Raw genomic sequence first — 20,003 nt, 5'->3', positions numbered from 1 at the left:
CTCACCTACCTAATGAAGCAATACAAGGAAAATTGGACCTATTTTAATAAGAATTTTAAAAGAGACAAGAAGTAAAGGTCAAATGCCATTTCTGGATCCCAGCTCTTTTCTTCTTCCCTCCCATTCTAAAGCAGTTAAACCAAGCAGACGACGCATACTATACTAATCCTTATAAAATCAAGGAGGCAGCCAATCATGCTATTATACCCAAGGGCAAATTTTTTTCTTTCCAACCCAACCCCCAAGTTAAGTGCCTCCCCTGATCTATTTCTGAAGGTTTTATTATGCAAACCTGAAAGGATTTCAATTACAATAATTCTTGTCCTTCTCCAGCCCAACTCAACAAAAGCGGAACTAAATTACCAGCAATTCTAGGCCATAAGGGTGGTTTTTGCTTCTTACCTCCCCTCTAGAGTCACCTTAATCTAGAGATTCTCCTCTCCCAACCCCTTCTGTCGGCTTGGGGAACACAGCTGTTTTTACGCCACCCCACTATTTAGCATATCATGACGCCTGACATGCCCATCAACAAGCAGTCTGCCCAGTCTCACGCAGCTATCATGGAGTAATTACACCACAGGCCAGTAAAATCCACTCACTCTCCCAGTCACATACCAGCCCCCTCCTCGGGCCCCACCCCGCCCCGCAGGTGTGGGCAGCCTGGTTTCCTGGTGACCTCTAAGGAGAATGGGTGCATGGAACAAAGGCCACGATGGGCAGAAGTGGAGACAGGATTGGTAGAGGTGAGAACCTGTACTTCTTAATGTACCTACTCTATTCTGAGGTCCACACTAAGTTTACATAGGTCATTTCACCTGACCCTCACAACCACCTCACGTGGTAGATCTAGCATTTCACAGACAGGGCAACTAAGGCTCAGAGAGTTTAGGAAGATCGCATGGTTGATAAGCAGCACATCTATGTGTACCACACCAGGCTATACTGCTACCCTAAGAGTTTGGGGGAAGGTGCTGAGAGGTGACAAGTGCTGAGACTGGACCAGGATGAACTTAAAGACAGTTCACTCTCATATGTGACGAGTCCCTGAGATTTGACAAGAAAGGGAGGGAGCACAGAGCAGCCCTCTAGAGGTTCTGGACTGGCAAGCTAATTCTCAGCCTATAGTGCTTAATTAGGAGTTGTTGGATTACCAAAAGAAGTTTGTCATAGGGTGGCCTCACTTATATAAGGAAGTTCTATCCATAATGTACATAATGTACGATATCTTAAAAATAAAACTGTTATTTTACCAGCAAAAATGGTTTTACTCAGGATTAGTAGAGAATTACAATTCAGGCCATTCAAGCTATGGCAAAACTATAAGCAAGTCCAGAGAACAAAGGAGAAGACTGCTCTTTTATTGGGGGGGGGGGGCGTCCTGAGGGGATGTTATAAACAAAAGTACACCCATATAAACCAGGAGTTTGGAGTGTAGTGGCTCTTCATTGGCTAGGCTGTTGCTGGGCAAGGGGAAAATCTTTCTTCCTCCTCTGGGGTAGTAAAGTATAAACTTCTTCCTGTGGGGAGTGCAAGATACATCTCTTCCCGTTGGGGTCTGCAGTTGACAGCAAGTGTTAGGGGACGAGAGCTCCCCCTTCTGGCCTCCTCACTCCATTTTAAACGAGGTTTCCTTTATTCAATTTCAGACGTGGTTCTTAAGGGCATGGCTCTAAAGGAGGGCTTCTGCCATAATTTCAAAGCCAACGAAATAAAGTAAAACTTATGGCTAGCAACCCATTTGTTTTTGCTTTCAAACAATCTACTAAAGTCAACTGCATTGACTTCAACCATGCAGGGTTCTAGGGAGAGTCCCAAATCCATGTTTGTGCTTAACCATCAGTCCTTTAGAGAAGTGGTTGTTCATTCATGCAGTCAGTTATGTTTACTGTGCGTCTACCACATGCGGAGCACCAGGCTAAGCCCTGGGACCCAGAGGTGACAAGGCCATTGGTTCCATAATCTTAGGGCTATGAAGGCAAAGTCCTAGGACCAAGACTCCATGTAATAGGAGGCTCTATTCTAGTCCAGGGGCTCATCATATGCTTCCCTGAGAAAGTGACATCCAAACTAAGGACCTGAAGGGGTGCCTGGGTGGCACAGTCGGTTGAACATCTGACTCTTGGTTTTGGCTCAGATTGTGATCACATGGTTATGAGATCGAGCCCTGTGTTGGGCTCTGTGCTCAGCCCAGAGTCTGCTTGGTATTCTCTTTCCCTCTCATGCTCTGTCTCTCTCTCTAAAATGAATAAGTCTTAAAAAGACACAAAAAACAAAAAACTAAGGACCTGAAGGATGACTGAAAGGCATCCAGAGAGACAGGTCAGAGAAAATTGTTGCAGACGGAGGGGAGAGCACGGCAGAAGCCTGGGGGCAAGAAGGAGCTGGGCATGTCTGCAGGTACTCCTGGTGGTCTGAGGCTGCTGTGCTCTAACTTACTACACACACCTGGTCCACTTGCATCAGAAGGGCCAGCACAGGGAGAATAACCCCGAGGACAGGACAAAGAAACCTTGCACCATGTGCCCCTGCCCTACTCTGCTCTGCCTCCATTCTCACACTCCCATCAAGGCCTGAGGGCCAGTGTGCCAGGAGCAGCACCAGCCAGCCAGCAGGGGCGGGAGGAGGCCCAGGACTGCATTCTCTCTTTGGGGTTCATTTCTTCTATCTGGGTGTTGCTGTATTCAGAATGCAGAGCTCATCCTCACCAGCCATTACAGGCCAAACATGCCTTCCAGGAGCTGTCTTACCAAGCCACTGCCCTCACTAATATAATGTTATCAAATTTCTAATGCAGGTACTCTAAAGCAAATGTACTGTTACCAGCACGCCACTGGGCACATTTTTCAGAAGGAAACAGCTGCTCACGGAATCTGTCACTTTTCCTCTACTCAGTACCATGCACACAGAGCAAGAGCCTGCTAAGGGCTGTTTTCCTACTGTACCGTTCTTCAAGCATGCTCAAGATGCATCAGGTCTCTCAACAGAATCCCGAGTCAGCCACGGCAGTTCCTGGTGAGTTTCCTGGATGATAGGATGAAGCCTTGACAACCAGGGCCTGTGCCTCAGAATCTTAAGGTATAGGTAGCAGAGCTTCTAGTTCACTAGTCTAGTTTCCTCATTTTACAGACCCGAAAGGAAAATGCAGTCCAGAGAAGTTAAGTAAAAAGTCTGTCGTCACACAGCCAGTGAGCCGTAGAACCACAGGTTGGTTCCTTTCTCAGCTGATTCCCTTACCTAAAAACCAGATCTACTTCAGAGGTTGTGAGGCCTAAATAAGAGAGCCCATAACCCAGTAGTGCCAGAAATGCGGCAGGTGTCCAATGACTGATGACTGTCTGCAAAACTTTTCTCTTAGATCTCCAAAACAACCCATTCACTTTCCCGGGGCCTCCTTTTGCTAAATTCCCACTGAGGAGAGAAAACAGACTGGCAGTGGGGTTAACGTGTTCACAGCTGGTGTGTGGCCAATCACTGATGGGGGAGGAACCAAACTCTCTCCTTGTTCTCAGATCTCAAGTCCAGTTTTTTGCCCTGCCAGTTGCACCCCAGCCTGACTTTCTGTTGTCTCTGGAGAGCTGATGTGATCAGAGAAGACACTGCTGGAAGTGACCACTGAAGACAGTCACGTCACCTTCCCTTTAGCCACTGAGTTGGAAAAGGCTAAGCCAAATCCACTTGAGAAGGGATAGACAGGAACTCTCAAACTTCTACCCAGAAGGGTGAGGAATCCAAAAGATCCTGTAGATATCCACACCAATTCTACCAATCACTGACAAAAAAAAATCACCCAAACCATGGAACAAACATTAACTTCTGACAAGACAACCAAATGGGCCAATCAGCTCAGGTTTTTCCTCCTCTTTCACACACACCAGCTCCTCTGCCCCCTCCCCACACTTTAAAATAACCATCCAACCATGTAAATTCCCCAGTGCAAGTGTCTGTTAGTCTCCAGCAGAACTGTCAATGCTCATAAATTCCTGGCCTTCCAGATTGCACTGCAGCTACTTACGGGGGGTGGGGGGAGGGATGCAGCAGGCCACCAGACAATAGGAGGAGGAGATCGGCCGAGCAATAACTACTCTGGTTACAACATCGAAATTCATGGCAGCATTTTGCTGGGAGTGTGCACCATCAGGGAGGAGAAACATAAAAAGGGGAACCTTGGCTGTAAATAGTTTATTTCGGCAATTCCTGATGTTGGCTGAATCATACTTTAATACAGAAATACATGAAAGCACCACTCTGGAGGTGACATGTGTTGCCACCTCATTTCTCTTTTCAAAAGGGTCTTCCATCAGAGAGACACCTCACTACAAATTACAGTGAAGAAAACAAAACCCTCACGCACAGACTTATTAATAGGCCAGAAGGAAATGAAACCACTAGGATTGAAGGAAGCAGAGAACCAATGCAACAAAGACCATCAGTGATCTGGGGTCTCCGGGCTGCATTTTCATGCACAGAAAATGGAAGAAAAGAAAAAGGTGGGACCCTTCCGGTCTCAGAGTCCGCTCCTCAACCGCACATCACAGTTTTTCAAAGTAGCTCTCATTCCCTCCATTCTTCCTAAAGTAGGCTGACTTCTCCAGTGAACCCTACCTTCATGTTCCTTCTCAGTGGTTCCTACTTTCTTGATCTTCCTGGGAGATTTCATAAAGAGGGGAAAGATGGTTCGTAAGCCAAGAATATCAACAAACTTATGGCAATTGTCTGTGCCCTCGGGTCCAATCATGGCATGGTCCAGCACTTTCAGGGCACTGCTCCGGGAGATCTTCTTTTCTCTGGGAACAAAAGAAGTTTCATATAAGGCACTTCATGGGGATGTTCTAGTCTCCAAAAAAAGGGGGGCGGGTGTACTCATTAAAATGGGGGGGAAAAGAAGGAAATAACAAAACAACTTAAACATCCACCAATGAGAATATTATTACATAATGATAGATCTGCACAGAATATTATATACTTGTTAATTAGGAAAGTCTATAATAGAATGAATGAATTCCTATGGCCAGAATGATAAGCACAAAGGGTAATATTCAAAATTCTATATGAAACATTCCCTCAATCATGTGAAAAATATGTATTAAAAAAGACTGGGAAGAAATAGATCAAAATGCTAACAGAGGTTATTTCAGGGTGGTGGGATTATGAATTGCCTTATTATTCCTTTTTCTTTCTTTTAACAGCTTTATCAAAATATAATTCACATACCATACAATTCACCCATTTAAAATGTACAATTCAATGAATTTTAGTATATTCACAGATATGTGCAACTATCACCACAGTCAATTATAGAACATTTTTATTATCCTGACAAGAAATCCCCTACTCTTTAGCTGTCACCCCCCTCCCCTCCCATCCGATCCTACCCTAGCAACCACTGATCTACTTTCTGTCTCTATGGCTTTGCCTATTCCAGACATGTCAAGTAAGGGGTATCATACAATATGTGGTCTTTTGTGACTGGCTTCCTCCCCTCAGCATCATGTTTTCAAGATTCATCCATGCTGTAGCATGTGTCAGTACTTCCTTCTTTTTTGTGGCTGAATTATATAGTTCATTGTATGGATATGCCACAATTTGTCTATCTGTTCATCCACTGATGAATATTTGGGGTGTTTCTACCTTTTGGCTATTATGAATAATGCTGCTAAAAACATTCTTGTACAAGTTTTTGAGTGGACATATGTTTTCATTTCTCCTGGATGTATGTACACCTAGAAGTGGAATTGCTGGGGCATATGGTAATTCTATGTTTAACCTTCTGAGGAACCATCAGACTTTTTTCCAAACTGGCTGCACCATTTGACATGCCCACCAGCAATGTATAAGTGTTCTGACTTCTCCACCTCTTTACCAATACTTGTCAGTTGATTTGTTGGTTCTAGCCATCCTAGTGGGTGTGAAATGGTATCTCACTGTGGTTTTCATTTGCATTTCCCAGATAACTAATGCTGTCAAGCATCTTTTCATGTGCTTATTACAAACTTGTATATCTTCTTCAGAGAAATATCTACTTTTCTTGTGTCTACTACAGTACTGAGTAATTCCTCAGTAAATACTGAATATTGGCTTGGCTGGTTGATTTACCAGGTATACTAAGATGAAATGATTGACTTGTTCCTATCTCATAGGTGAAGGCTATTCAGATCCTTTTCCCATTTTTTAATTAGCTTAATTCTTTTTATTACTTAGTTGCAAGAGCTCTTTATTCTGGATACAAGTCCCTGATATATGATTTGTAAATATTTTCTTCTATTCTAGGGGCCACCTTCTCACTCTCCTGATGGTATCCTTCGAAGCACACCAGTTCTTAATTTTGATGAAGTCCAACTCATCTGTTTTGTCTTTTGTTACCTGTGTTTTTGGTGTCAGAGCCAAGAAACCATTGCCAAATCCAATGTCATGAAGATGTACACCTACGTTTGCTTTTAAGAGTTTAATACTTTAAGTTCTGATATTTAGTTCTTGATTCATTTTGAGTTAATCTTTGTATGTAGCATGAAATAATGGTACAACTTCATTAATTTGCATGGGGATATCCAACGGTCCCAGTACCATTTTTTGAAGACTATTCTTTCCCCATTCCATGGTCTTGGTATTCTTGTTGCAAATCAGCTGACCATAGACACACAGTTTTATCTTCTCAAATATTCTCAAATATATTCTATTAATTTATGCCAGTTCCACACTGTCTTGATTACCAACCACTGCTTTGTAGTAAGTTTTAAAATTGGGAATCCTACATTGTTCTTCTTTTTTTAAGACTGTCTAGCTATTCTAGGTCCCCTACAATTCCATATGAATTTTAGGATCAGCTTGTCAATTTCTACAATGAAGTCAGCTGGCTTTTTGATAGGGATTGTGCTGGATCTGTAGATCATTTTGGGGGAGTATTGCCATCTTCACAATATTAAGCCTCTGATCCATGAATATAAAATATTTTTCCATTTATCAGCTCTCCTTTAATTTCTTTCAACAATGTTTTGTAGTTTTCAGAGTATAAATTTTGCACTTCTTTTGTTGAATTTATTCCTAGGTATTGTATCCTTGATGCTATTCTAAATGGAACTGTCTTCGTAGTTTCATTTTTGGACTGTTCATTTCAAGTGTACAGAAATACAACTGATTTTTGTACATTAATCTTTACATTATCCTGCAACCTTGCTGAACTCAGTTATTAGTTCTAATAATTTTTTGGTGGATTCTTTAGGATTGTCTACAGACAAGATAACATCATTTGCAAATAGAAATAGTTTTACTTCTTCCTTTCCAATCTGGATGCCTTTTATTTCATTTCCTTGCCTAACTGCCCTGGCTAAAACCTCCAGTACAATGCTGAATATAAGTGGTGAAGGCGGACATCCTTGTCTTGTTGCTGATCTTAGGGGGAAAGCATGCAGTCTTTCACCATTAAGTATGATATTAGCTATGGATTTTTTGTGGATGCTCTAATATGAAAGGTTGGAGAAGTTCCCTTCTATTCCTAGTTTAGGTATTATTTTTATCATGAAAGGTGCTGGGTTTTGTCAAATGCTTTCTGCATCTTATTATTCCTTTCTCTATTTTTCAGTATCTTTCATTTTTCCATAATGAACATGTATTACTTTTTAGACTTAGGAAAGTTAAATTGTTTTCAAGAAAAAATAAAGGTGATTTTTCCCCTGTCACTGGCTACTGTTCTTGCAAACAGTTCTCTAAGGAGTATAATTTTCTATAACCTTACAGTGTTTTCTTTAACACTCAATGAGATAGGAACAAGTCAATCATTTCATATCTTAGTATACCTGGTAAATCAACCAACCAAGCCAATATTCAGTATTTACTGAGGAATTACTCAGTACTGTAGTAGACACAAGAGAAAAACAAAAATTAAGACATGGCTTCTGCTTTCAAAAACATGTAAATCTATTTAGGGAGACTAAATTAATATGAAATCATCAGGCAAAAGTAGAAGTCGGCAAATAATTTTTTCCCCCATGTATTATTCAATCTACAAATATTTACTGGATACATCTCATGTGAATATGACAGATCAAGACCCAGTCTTCACAGAGCTTACATTCTTAACTGCAGGAGACAAATGGAAAATCAAGATACTTGATAGTGTTGTCATGGAAATAATGCAATGTAAAAGAATGAAAGAGGATATTTTAGGTTAGGTTATTAAGGAAGGACTCTTTAAGGGTAACATCTGTATTGAGATCTGAGTGTTGAGATGAATCGGTCTTGTACAGTTTAGGGGCAAAACATTAAAGGCAGAAGGAATAGCACGTGCAAAGGCCCTACGGTGGAAATGGGTCGGCATGGTCAAAGAAGAGACAGAAGCCTGCATTTTTGAAGCATAAAGGAACGGTATTCCTAGCTTAGATCTGAGGGGAAAACATGGGCTATACCAAAGGCCTTGTATGACACAATAAGACCTCCAAGTAAAGAACTGGTTCTAGAAGTTAAGATATAATTCAACACACTTATTCTGAGACCATTATGTGTTAGTTACTTTAGAGGGAGAGAGAGATTATGTATATGTGGGGGAGTATAGGAAAAGAAAGATATATATGTAAATATTTCAAAGCAGGTGAGAAAGTAAGAGGGGTGAGTGTGAGTTACTCCTAGTAAAGCCTGGAGAAGAAAGTCCATCAGCTTAAGAGGGAAACCGGGGTAAGATTTTTTTTAATTATTATTTTTAAGAATATGGAAAATTCAGTCATATTTTTAGAGCATCAAGAAGCCGGTGGTGATAAGGATACTAAAGATATAAAAGGGGAGAATGGACAGATGGAGTAAGGTGACTATCAGGCAAGGGGAGGCAAGCCTTACCAAAAAGGTGGTAATAACATAACCCAAAGCCCTTCACCCAATTTCTCACCTGAAAGCCAAAGAAAAGGAATCAGAAATAGCATCCCTTTGGATAGTCTTTTGTAGAGGAAACAATATTAAGACATGGCATTATTAAAGTGCTAAGGATGACAAGGCATGCTTATCTTAGGTCAAACAGCCAGCCAAAATTGAGTCCCAGTGAGTGGAAAAAAGGGGAGTGCGTAAAAAGCTCGTTGATAAGGCCCGTTGGTGCTAGCCCATCCTGGTTTACCTGAGACTGTTCCATTTTTGGCACTGAAAGTACCACATCCTGGGAAACCTCTCAGTCCCAGCAAACCTGGACTGAGCAAAGCTGGACATCTTACTTGATGCCAACCTCAAAAGACCAAGGATGTATTATAAATATTCTTACCTTACTCCCCTTGCCATAGAATTAATCAAAATAACCCACAGATACTCACAAATGACATTCAACACAACTACTGAGTTTAAAAGAAAAAAAAAGGTTACTACTGAGCATGTGCCTTCATGCAGCAGGCACTACACCAGCTGCTGGCAATTCTAAGCTCCCTGTCTTTAAGCAATTTAAGGACAGTTAAATATAAATAATTTCAAAAGCCCAAAGCAATGGAGATTAAGTCCAAGTAGGTGAGAGGTGGAGATAATTAATTTTATCCGGGAGAAGTCAGTGAAGGCGTCACATGGACGGTAGATAACATCTGAACGCAGTCTGAAGAATGAGCATTTGCCAGGCAGAGAGGAGAGAGTGAAGTCAGTGGTGACAGAGTGGGTACACAGCACACGCAAAGGTACGGGAGACCGTTAAGAGCATGCCACCTAGGCAAAGCAGAGGTAGCTGTGAATGACCGGGGTTAGCAGATGACTAAGGAGAGGCGGGCAGAGGTCACAACAGGCCCTAGATGTGCTGCCTGGGGCCCCTGGGCTCCATGCCACAGATGTTGAGAAGCCACGAGATGTTGAAGAAAAGGAGGGCACTAGATGGATACATTCTAGAAAGCTTACTCTGGCAGCCATGTGATGAAGGCACTAGAGTGAAGACAGAGCTGGGGAGCAGGGAGGACAGTTAGGAGACCATGACAATGGTGTAAGTGAAAGATGACAAAGAGTTTGCACACCATACTGGTAAAAAAAAAAAAAAAGACACCAAGCTGGAATTCTAACAGGAAACTAGGCAAATAATCTATTTGTTGTGGTGCAGCTGGACTTGAGCATCCTACTTCACAAACCTGAATTTGCAAAGGTTATGACTAGGGCACATAATGATGTGAGCAGAAATTAGGAAACCAAGCTATAATATCCTCATTGTTTAGTCACTAGGAAAAGGCCTCCTGAGATGAAGGATGGTCATGTACCAGGACACCTTCAGTTACCATGCAGCATACATTCAAACCATTTCACAAATAACACAGAACTGTTGGAAATACTAAAGGTAAAAGACTCTGATTTAGCCAAGTCTCTCTCTCTCTTTTTTCCTGCCTAAGCAAATTCAACAAACAAAAGATTTAAAAAGTAAAACCCTTCTTCACGTCGGCAGTGTAAGACATGTTTAAAGGGGGCAGTAATTGCATATTGATCACCATTTAGGCAAGCTGCATGGAGGTGAACTTTGGAATATTCATTGGGCTTAAGTTCAGGCTTTTAGCAATCAATAGCTGTTTGGCCTGACTTTCTTGGGTTGACTTTATTTGAAATATTTATTCTACTGGAGGACAAGTAGTTTATCTTAGTCTTGTCTGGGTTCATCAGGTTGTCGATCACGCCAGGACCAAAATGAATGCTAGCCTCTATGAAAGTGGGCGGTTGTGGGAAATGACACACAGTCATCTACTGCTCCTTATCCTGCCAAAATGAACCTTTTGACGAGGAGGAAGGGATGGGGAGAGGGAAGTTTTCCATTGTTGTTTTAATTAGCTTGTTCTTTATTATACAAAAACACTTTTGCAATAAACACGCATTCTGAGTATAACTTTTTTTGTTCATTTGTTCTTCCATCAAATACATGAGGTACCTAACAGGTGCCTGACAGAAGGTGACGACATAGAGGCAGGCATGGCTCCTGTGTGTCAGGAACTCAGTTCACAGGCGAGACAGGTATGCAGACAATGGGTATACTGAGAAAAGCCTAGCACCACAGTGAAGGTTTTCTTCTACAAAGTAGAACATGAACGCAGGAAGGAGGGCTGACCGTATCTGAGTCAGAGAGGCCTCACAAAAGAGATGACGCCCGAACCAAGCTTTACTGGATGTCTTTCCCAGAGAGATGAAAAGGGAGAGGGTGTTTCAAGCAGACGGAAAGAAGAGCACATGCAAAGACACAGTAAGCTGGGCACATTCAGGGAAGCGGTGCACGGTACTGCTAGAATACAAAGAGCAAAAGGGACAGCAGCAAAACATGAAGCCTGCTGATTTTGTGTATTAGAAAGATTACACCTGTGGATCGAAAAGTACTTGCTGGTGGCGGGGAGCAGAAGACAGAGGGAAAATGTATCAGAGGCAGAGAGATGGGTAAAAAAAAAAAAAAAAAAAAAAAAGAAGGCAAAGTAATAGTGTACTAGGAGTGAAAAGGACTGAATTCAGATTGAACCTGGGGTGCCTATGAGACACAGCAGTGATGTCCAGCTTAAACATATGGGTCTGGAGTCTAGGAATGAGATTAAAAGGGACTGACAAATGGAAAAAAAAAAAGGTGACAGGCAGGCAGTCTTTAAATGATACTGTGAACCACAAATTAATCCTGGCAAGAAACTTGGATAATGCCATATGAAATAATTTTTGTTTGCTTTACAATGTACACGATAAAGTTCACTTCCTTTCAGCTCCCAGAGTAGAAGATCACCTTCCAGGATCCAGGATTTCTATGAATGAGACAGTGAGATCAAAATAACCAAATTCATAGTTGTTCTCAAACTATTGTGCCAAAGAACACTGGTGCTCTGGGAGATGCTAAGAGACACTCCACCGCTAAAACAGAATAATGGTGGTCTTCTATGTTGCTAGACATAGTTTTTCAATTTTCCATTTCTATTCCCAGCCATTTTTCATAAACTACTGGTACCAACCACTGCTCAACTAATTGCCAGAGAACAAAACAAATATGTAGAAGACAGAGGTTAAGATTTTGGTGTATAGCACTATGGTAGGCCCGGTATGCAGAGAAACTACTTATGCCATGGCTGAGCTGATGGTAAAGTAAGATGAACAATCAAGTGACCAAAAACCAGGGCTCTAAATAGCACACGTTGGCAAACTTTATGCAAAGGGCCAGACAGAAAATACTGTAGGTTTCATGGGCCATATATGGTTTCTGTAGCATCTTTTTCTTTGTGTGTGTTTTAAAATATACGTGACACTTCTAAGATACAAAAAACCATTCTTAGCTTGTTGGTCTTGGAAAAACAGGCCTCAGCCAGATCTGTTTCTGATTGGCTTCGTTGCCAATCTCTAATAAAGAGGATCAACAAAGCTCAAATGTGGTTCTTCAAAAAGACCAATAAAATGGACAAATCTTTGGCAAGAGTGATCAAGAAAGAGAGAAAAGGCACACACAAGAAAACCAGTAATGGGTATGATAAGAAAGGGAGAGAACTACAGATACAGCAGATATTAAGCCAACAGAGCATAAGGAATAATTTTAAACCAGAAACTTGGAAAACAGGTAAGATGGACAAATTCCTAGGAAAATATAAATTTCCCTAACTGACTCAAAAAAAAAAGAAAAAAGAAAACCTGAATGGGTCTATACCCATTCAGAAAACTCAATCAGTAGTTAAAAATCTTCTCTCAAAGAAAATTTAAAGTCCAGAAGCAATCACTATCAAGTTCTACCAAATATTCAAGAAGGAAATAATTCTAATATTAAACTCCTACATTATTCGACTCATTTAATAAAGCATCATTCAACTCATTTATAAAGCTAAAACAAACAAACAAAAGCTTTCTGAGAGTAAACTTACAGGCCAAACCCACTCAGGTATTGGTATCAAATTCCTAAATAAAATACAGAATCCTAAAAAACATAAAAAAGATGGGCTTCTCCCAGGAATGAAAGGTTAGTTTAACATTAGAAAATCCGTTAATGCAATTTTCACCATACTTTAAAAAACTATCTCGATAAATGCAGAAAAAGTTTTTGATAAAACTGAATGATCAATTATGTAAAATCTGTGACATCAATAAGAGAAGAAATCTCCTTAATCTGATAAATGCTATCTCCAAAAAACTCAAAACAAACCTTATACTCAATAAAATACATTCCCTTTCTGAAAACAAACATTATACTCAATAAAATACATTCCCTTTAACCCAGGAATAAGAAAAGTTTGCCCTTGATCACTACTCCTTCCTATTTAATCTTGCATTAAAAGTCATAGCTAGTAAAATGTAAACACACGCACAAACTAATAAATTATTGAAATGAAATGTGACAGAAAATAATCTTGTTCCCACTTATTAACTGCTACTCCCTAAAAAGGGTACATACCCAGGGGTTTGCTACTAAAAGTTCAACAAGTAGTTCTCCAGGAAAAAAGTGCTGATTGTTTTATTTTCCAGTTTACATGGCATAAATACTCCCACTCTACCAGATTTCAAGTTACCAATGTGATCCCACTAAACATGGTGCTGGAAAGAGAGGTGCACAGTAAGCTTTCATGAGCCTGTATGAGCTAGCTCAAACACATCACTGTTTATACTTCCCTCCCCGCACCACGGACATCAGGTTTGGCCATGTGACTTTTTATGGCCAATAAAATGAGAGCATAAGTAATATAGGTGTCTTTAGAGGAGAAGTTTAAAGATTTATTGCATTAATCAGCCTTTTCTCTCTGCTATGAGAAAGTCACATCCCATTGAACACTGTTCCTTTAGTATGAATCCGAAAATAAAGATGTGGAGCAGAACTTCAGATGGCCAGTGATGGATGTCTCAGGAGTGAAAAATAAACATCTGTCACTGAAAGTCCTTGAGGTTGCAGAGTTGCTATTGCAACAAAACCAGACTGATAACGTGACATAGCAAAGGTGCTTAATATAAGATCAATACATAAGAGTTATTTGTATTACCTAGTTGATATTTACAGAACATTCTTTTCAGATGCACAAGGAATATTTAGTAACATAAACTATGTTCTGGGCCAAAAACAAGTCTTAATAAATTTAAAAGGATTCAAATAACGTAAAGTATGTTCTCTGACCACAATGGTATTAAAGTAGAAATAAAAAATAGAAGGATATTTGGGAAATCCCTAAATATTTGGAAAGTAAATAACACACTTCTAAATAACTCATGGGTCAAGGATGAAATGAAAAGATAAATCAGAAAGTATTCTGAACTGAATAAAAGTATTCTGAACTAAAAATACAACATATCAAAATGTGTGTGACAGGCTTAAGGTAGCAATTAGAGAGAAATTTATAGCATCAAACATGTTAAAAAATAAGATCTCGGGGCTCCTGAGTGGCTCAGTTGGTTAAGTGGTCAACTCTTGATTTGGGCTCAGGTCATTATCTCAGGGTGGTGAGATCGAGCCCCACATCAGGCTCTGTACTCAGCAGGGAGTCTGCTTGAGATTCTCTCCCTCTCCCTCTGTCCCACCCCGTGCTTGTGTGCTCTCTCTCTCTCTAAAATAAATAAACAAATCTTTAAAAAAAAATAAGATCTCAATTAAATGATCTTCAATTCCCACCTTGAGAAATCAGAAGAATAGCAAATTAAACCCCCAAGTAATCAGAAGGAAAAAAAATGATCAGAGAAGAAATCACTGACGTAGAAAACAAAAAGTAGTAGAGATAAATCAGTAAGAAAAACCTGATTCTCTGACAAGATCAACAAAATGGGTAGCCAGCCTGATTAGGAAAAAAAGAAGACATCAATGGCCAACATTGGGAATAAGGGAGAGCACACCACTACAGATTCTACAGATATTAAAAAATAAGGGAGTACTCATGAACAACTTTTGGCCAATTGGTTCCACCACTAAGATAAAATGAATTCCTTGAAAGACACTGACTACCTAAGTTTACTCAAATGGGGAAAAAAAAAAAATCATTCCAATAAATTTAAAAATTTTATCTCAGCAAAATTTAAAACTTTTCAAAAGACTATGAAAATGAAAAGCAAGTTGTGGGCTCAGAGAAACTATATGTAAAACATTTACCTGACAACAGACTGTATCTATGATGTATAAAGAACTGTTATAATTCAACAATAAGACAAACAACTCCCCCTCCTCCTGCCAAAATGGGCAAGAGGTTGAACAGACGCCACCAAAGAAGATATATGAGTGGCAAATAAGCACATGGGAAAAGCCCATTATCATTAGCCACAAGGGAAATGAAAATTAAAAGCACAAGATACCCACTAGAATGACTAAAACAAAAAACACTGACCACACCAAGAATTAGTGAGGATACGGGGCAAATGGAAGTTTCATACACTGCTGGTGAGAATAAAAATGGTAGGGTATAACAATTTTGTAAAAACAGATTGATACTGTCTTAAAAAGTTAACCATATTCCTATCATATGACCCAGACATTCAACTCACAGGCATTTATCCAAGAGAAATGAAAAATATGTCCACCCAAAGATATGTACCTGAATATTCATAACTTTGTTCATTAGAGCAAAAACACTAGAAACCCAAATGTCCATCAACAAGTGAATAAACAAACTGAGATATATTCATAAAATGGAATGCTACCCAGCAAAGAAAAAGGAACAAACTATTGATATACACGGAATGAATCTCAAAATAATTATAGTTAAAATAATAATTATAGTTAAATATGCCAGAGGGGGGAAAAAAAGAGTACATACTGTATGACTCCATTTACATAAAGTTCTAGAAAATGCAAACTAACCTATAATGGACAGAAAGCAAATCGATGGTTACCTAGAGACTTGAGGTGGAAGGAGAGGAGTTATGGATTACCACGGGGCCCAAGGAAACGTTTGGGTACGATAAATATGTTTGTTGTCATGTTTGCAGTGATGGTTATGATAGGTCGACACACACTGCAAAACTCATCAACTTGTGTACTTTAAATATGTACAATTTAGCAGCCCTGGAATGATGAATAGCTATGAAGTCTGATGGAAGGGCTCCGACAGGTCCTCCACCATTTCCTGCCAAGTAATCTTGCTTCAGTTTAATCTGCCTTCTTAGCCCCAGCACTTTCCATTTATGAAGAAGTAACGTCAGCCTGGAGGGCTGTTGGAAGGATTACTTTGTGCTTTGAAGCGTTTTTCTGGTTCCCAGAGAACAGGTACAAACTACTATTATCCATCTTAGAAAGAATGATAATATTCCGTGAATGGGGAAAGGGAACGCTTGCTTGTTGGACAAACAACAAGCAAGATGTGTATGTGCAGCATGGAGCACAAACTGTATACAACCCTATCAGGAAGCTCAACTGATTTCTAAAATGTTTGCATTATTATTTTGCTTTTGCAGTTAAATCCCAGAGACTGAAAGTAAGAAGAAAAAGCTCTAGCTCTTAAAAAACAACAAAAACCTGAAAAGGACCAGAGTACTAATAGTGCGATTGCGTTTGGACCTTCCCATGTTCATTAGGAACAAAACCAATATAGAACAAGACAAAAACAAAGGGAATAAAATTTCAAGATTTAAAAGTTCCCCAGGCTGGCCTGCCTACCTTTACACTTGGTTCAAGCCCAAGTCCAGAACTGGGCCTGCAAAAGCTTACTTTGTAGATGGTACACCATCGCCATTTTTTTGTTCTCTTTGTCAGAGACACTTTTCTTTAGATTAAGGAAAATCTTACTGAGAAACCTCAGGGGGAAAAAAAATCGGTAGTTCCTAAAGGGATGTGTCTCTGTACCCTTCTCTTTCTTTCTTTCTTTCTTTTTTTTGTCTATACAGTTAATAACCAAGATGGGTTCACTGTGTTTCCGCTACACAACCCCAAGCTGCATTTGTACACATCCCTTGGGATCTCAGTGGTCTCTTCTCTTTCTAACTGCAACAGGGTTTTACAACAGAAGTAATAAATTTCATGTCAACATTTTCAAGGAAACTGACAATGTAATTCTTCTGTCTCCCACTGGCTTTGTTGTTTCTTAAAGAACACTGAACCATTTGAAACAAGGACATACTGTTAAAAAAAAGTGCTTTGTGGTGGCAGGAAGCAAACGATTTGGAGTACGGTCTATAATTAAACCTGATATATTGAAATCTTCTATTTGCAGCAACCATCTTACCAAGAGTGTAGAAAAGGCAAACCAGTCTCCATCCAGGGGGCAAGAGGGCATTTGTATAGCTCTACCTTCATGTCTGGCTAAATTCTATAATGGCCACCCTCCACCCCCCACTAAGTATCAGTTAGTTTTATTACTGAGAATTAGACTCTCTGAATCTGATCATTCTGTTAAACTTCACAATAAATTGTGACTTTCCTAAATTTTCTTTTTCTCTCAACTATCCCTGACTACAAAAATACCACTTGGCTCACAGTCATATCTTAACTCTTCTGCTGCTAGCCAAAGACCACGCAAACATCCTCTCAGGACCATAATTCTTGATACTCAAAGCAAAGAATGAGGACACACAAGGAGAAGTATTTTCTCCATCAGGGGAGGATATACTATATATACACAGCATATACTGTCCAAGAGGTTCTGTGCCTTCTACCCTCACCCCATCATTTTTCTTTCCTTATCAAAACACTATGACTAAATGAGATATTCCTTTTTTGGGGGGGCTTCCTAGATGCTAGGATGGCTATCTGCTGCTTTTTCTACAGCAAGAGTTCCATTTTTTAAATATCACCTCAACAATCTTTTCTTCTTTTCCAAAATGTCTTCATCTGTCCTTTGACAGAGGAAAAACAAAAAATGAAAAGCTTTTTTTTTCTTATTGATTCTGTCGACTACTGTAGAATCCAAACACTCTTAACACAGGAGTGAAAGAAAGTCACCTGACAACTAAACTAACACCTGGGTGGGAGGATAAAGCAGAGGAGAAAGGCCTGTCCGGTAAAGGCAGAGGTAGTAGACCTCCTTACAGTCCCTATAAACAAATGCTGAGGGACTGCAAATCTGCATGAAGGAATTCTCTGGATCTTGAGTAGAAAGGTTGTAAGAAATGAATGCCTAAACCATAACCCTGAAATACCTTGGAGGATTACGGAGGAAGAGTATTGAGAGGTTCAAATGTCCCAAAGGGGGATAAACTGAAGTGTGGACACTTGTGTTGGCTTCTGCTCTGCTGCACAGCATGAGCACGGGCCAAACAGGGCAGCAAGCCCAGCACTGCAGCTGATGCCTGGATTCCCCAGAGCCTTGAAGGTCAGGTTCAAAAACTGATCCGACAGGGAAGGGTGCTTGGGTGGCTCAGTCGGTTGAGCAGCTCCTGATTTCGGCTCAGGTCATGATCTCAGGGTCCTGGGATTGAGCCCTGCATCCGGCTCTGCGCTCCGTGTGGAATCTGCTCAGGATTCTCTCTCTCTCCCTCTGCCCTTCCCCCTGCACACATGCTCTCTCTCTAAAATAAAATCTTTTTTTAAAAATCTGACAGGGAAAACTAGGACTAAATATATCTAGGCAGAAGATTGAGCTCTCAACTATATGGCTTTTAATAAATCACTCCTCATTCTTTGGGTCTATGAATGGGATTTGCTAGAAATTCTATAACCCAATGATTTAAAACAGCAAAAATGTTTCTCAGATCCTTTTCTCATTCATTTAGAAAATATTTACTGGGAACCTAATGTGTATCTATTGCTAGGTACTAGGGATAAAAGAGGAAGAAGACATGGTTTCTGTTCTCAAGAGTCTTATAGTACAGTCAGAGACAAACAGATGCCTACCACACAGGATGGTAAATGCTCCCATAGTGGAAAGCACAGGATGCTAGAACCTAATCCTCAACATTTGGGAGTGGGTAGGTGGGTGGGCGTAAGGAGAGGGCTGAGGAAGTGACATAGGGGAGAAGATTCTTAAAGAAATTTAGCCTAATCATCAACTGTTGAGGAGGATATGCTGGAATTCTCATGCCTTGCTGGGGTGGGGGGAAGGTGAGGAATAGAAAATGATACAACTTTGGAAAACAGTTTGGTAGTTTCTAATAGTGAACTTACATTTCCAATATGACCTAGTCTTTCCATTCCTAGGTATCTACCCTAGAGAGATGAAAATATATGTCTAAAGATTTTCAAGCAGCTTTATTAATAATAGCAAGACACTGGAAACAACCCAAATGTTCATCAAGAGGTGAATAAATTAAAAAAACGGATACACTGGAATGCAGAAATATAATGGAATACTGCTAAAAGTGAACAAGAACCAAATTACTGATATATGCAAAATGAATGAATCTCAAAAACCACCTGTTGAGTGACACAGGCTAAACAAAACACAGACTAAATAAATTTAAATTTAAAAACTGATACTTGATTCAGTTATTAGGAAACATTTAAGTATGTTTGGAGAAACTTAGGTATGGGAATCTACTTTTCAACTATAAATCTTATGAAACCTAGATACAAAGCAAGTGCTTTACGAAAATTTAGCACTGAATTGAGACGTAAATATGCATGGGATTTCAAAGACTTAGTAGGAAAAAAGTAAAATGGCTCAATAATATTTTTTATTGATTACCTGTTGAGATGATTTTTATTATACTGGGTTAAATAAAATGTATTATTAATATTAATTTTGTTTTTTTAACCCTTTTACCATGCTACTGCAAAATATAAAACTATATACCTTGCTTGCATTACTTTTCTACTGGACATTGCCATTTATATCTCCATTGTGTTGAAAACAAAGATGGATACATCCATCAAAATTAAAACTGTACACTTAAAATGGGCATGTTTTCTTATAAATAAATGATGCTTCAATAAAGTTGATAAATACTAAATTGGGTAGTATATGTGCATGTGTGATCATGTGTGTGTGTAAATGACTATCTTGCTAATGACCTTTACTTATCAATAATCAGAAATGTAAGAAAAAAAAAATTCACAGATATGCAAACCCTTTAAGAGGAACAGTTCATGTGACACATTAAATTATATTGCAGTTACTTAACATCGGCCTCCCTCACTAGTGATTGAGTTTCTCGAAAGCAAGAATCCTGTCTTGTTCATCTCTGTATTAAGCCTAGCACTTAACATAGTAAGTTAACATGGTACTTTA

At 39.7% G+C, this 20,003-nt stretch overlaps 1 protein-coding gene across 1 annotated transcript in view; it reads right to left on the bottom strand.

Annotated features, from left to right (window-relative positions):
- The window catches only part of CTNNBL1 (catenin beta like 1), a 155,815-nt gene that overhangs the window by 56,993 nt on the left and 78,819 nt on the right, over positions 1-20,003 (bottom strand). Inside the window, exon 11 of the mRNA XM_036101565.2 lies at positions 4,603-4,784. Within this exon, the coding sequence (XP_035957458.1) occupies positions 4,603-4,784 (182 nt within the window). The remainder of the gene's footprint in view (positions 1-4,602; positions 4,785-20,003) is intronic.

This window comes from Halichoerus grypus, chromosome 10 (assembly GCF_964656455.1).
Source record: "Halichoerus grypus chromosome 10, mHalGry1.hap1.1, whole genome shotgun sequence".
Classification (NCBI taxonomy): domain Eukaryota; kingdom Metazoa; phylum Chordata; class Mammalia; order Carnivora; family Phocidae; genus Halichoerus; species Halichoerus grypus.
Note: the sequence above shows the minus strand (reverse complement) of the source record. Positions and strands in the feature narration are given on the sequence as shown.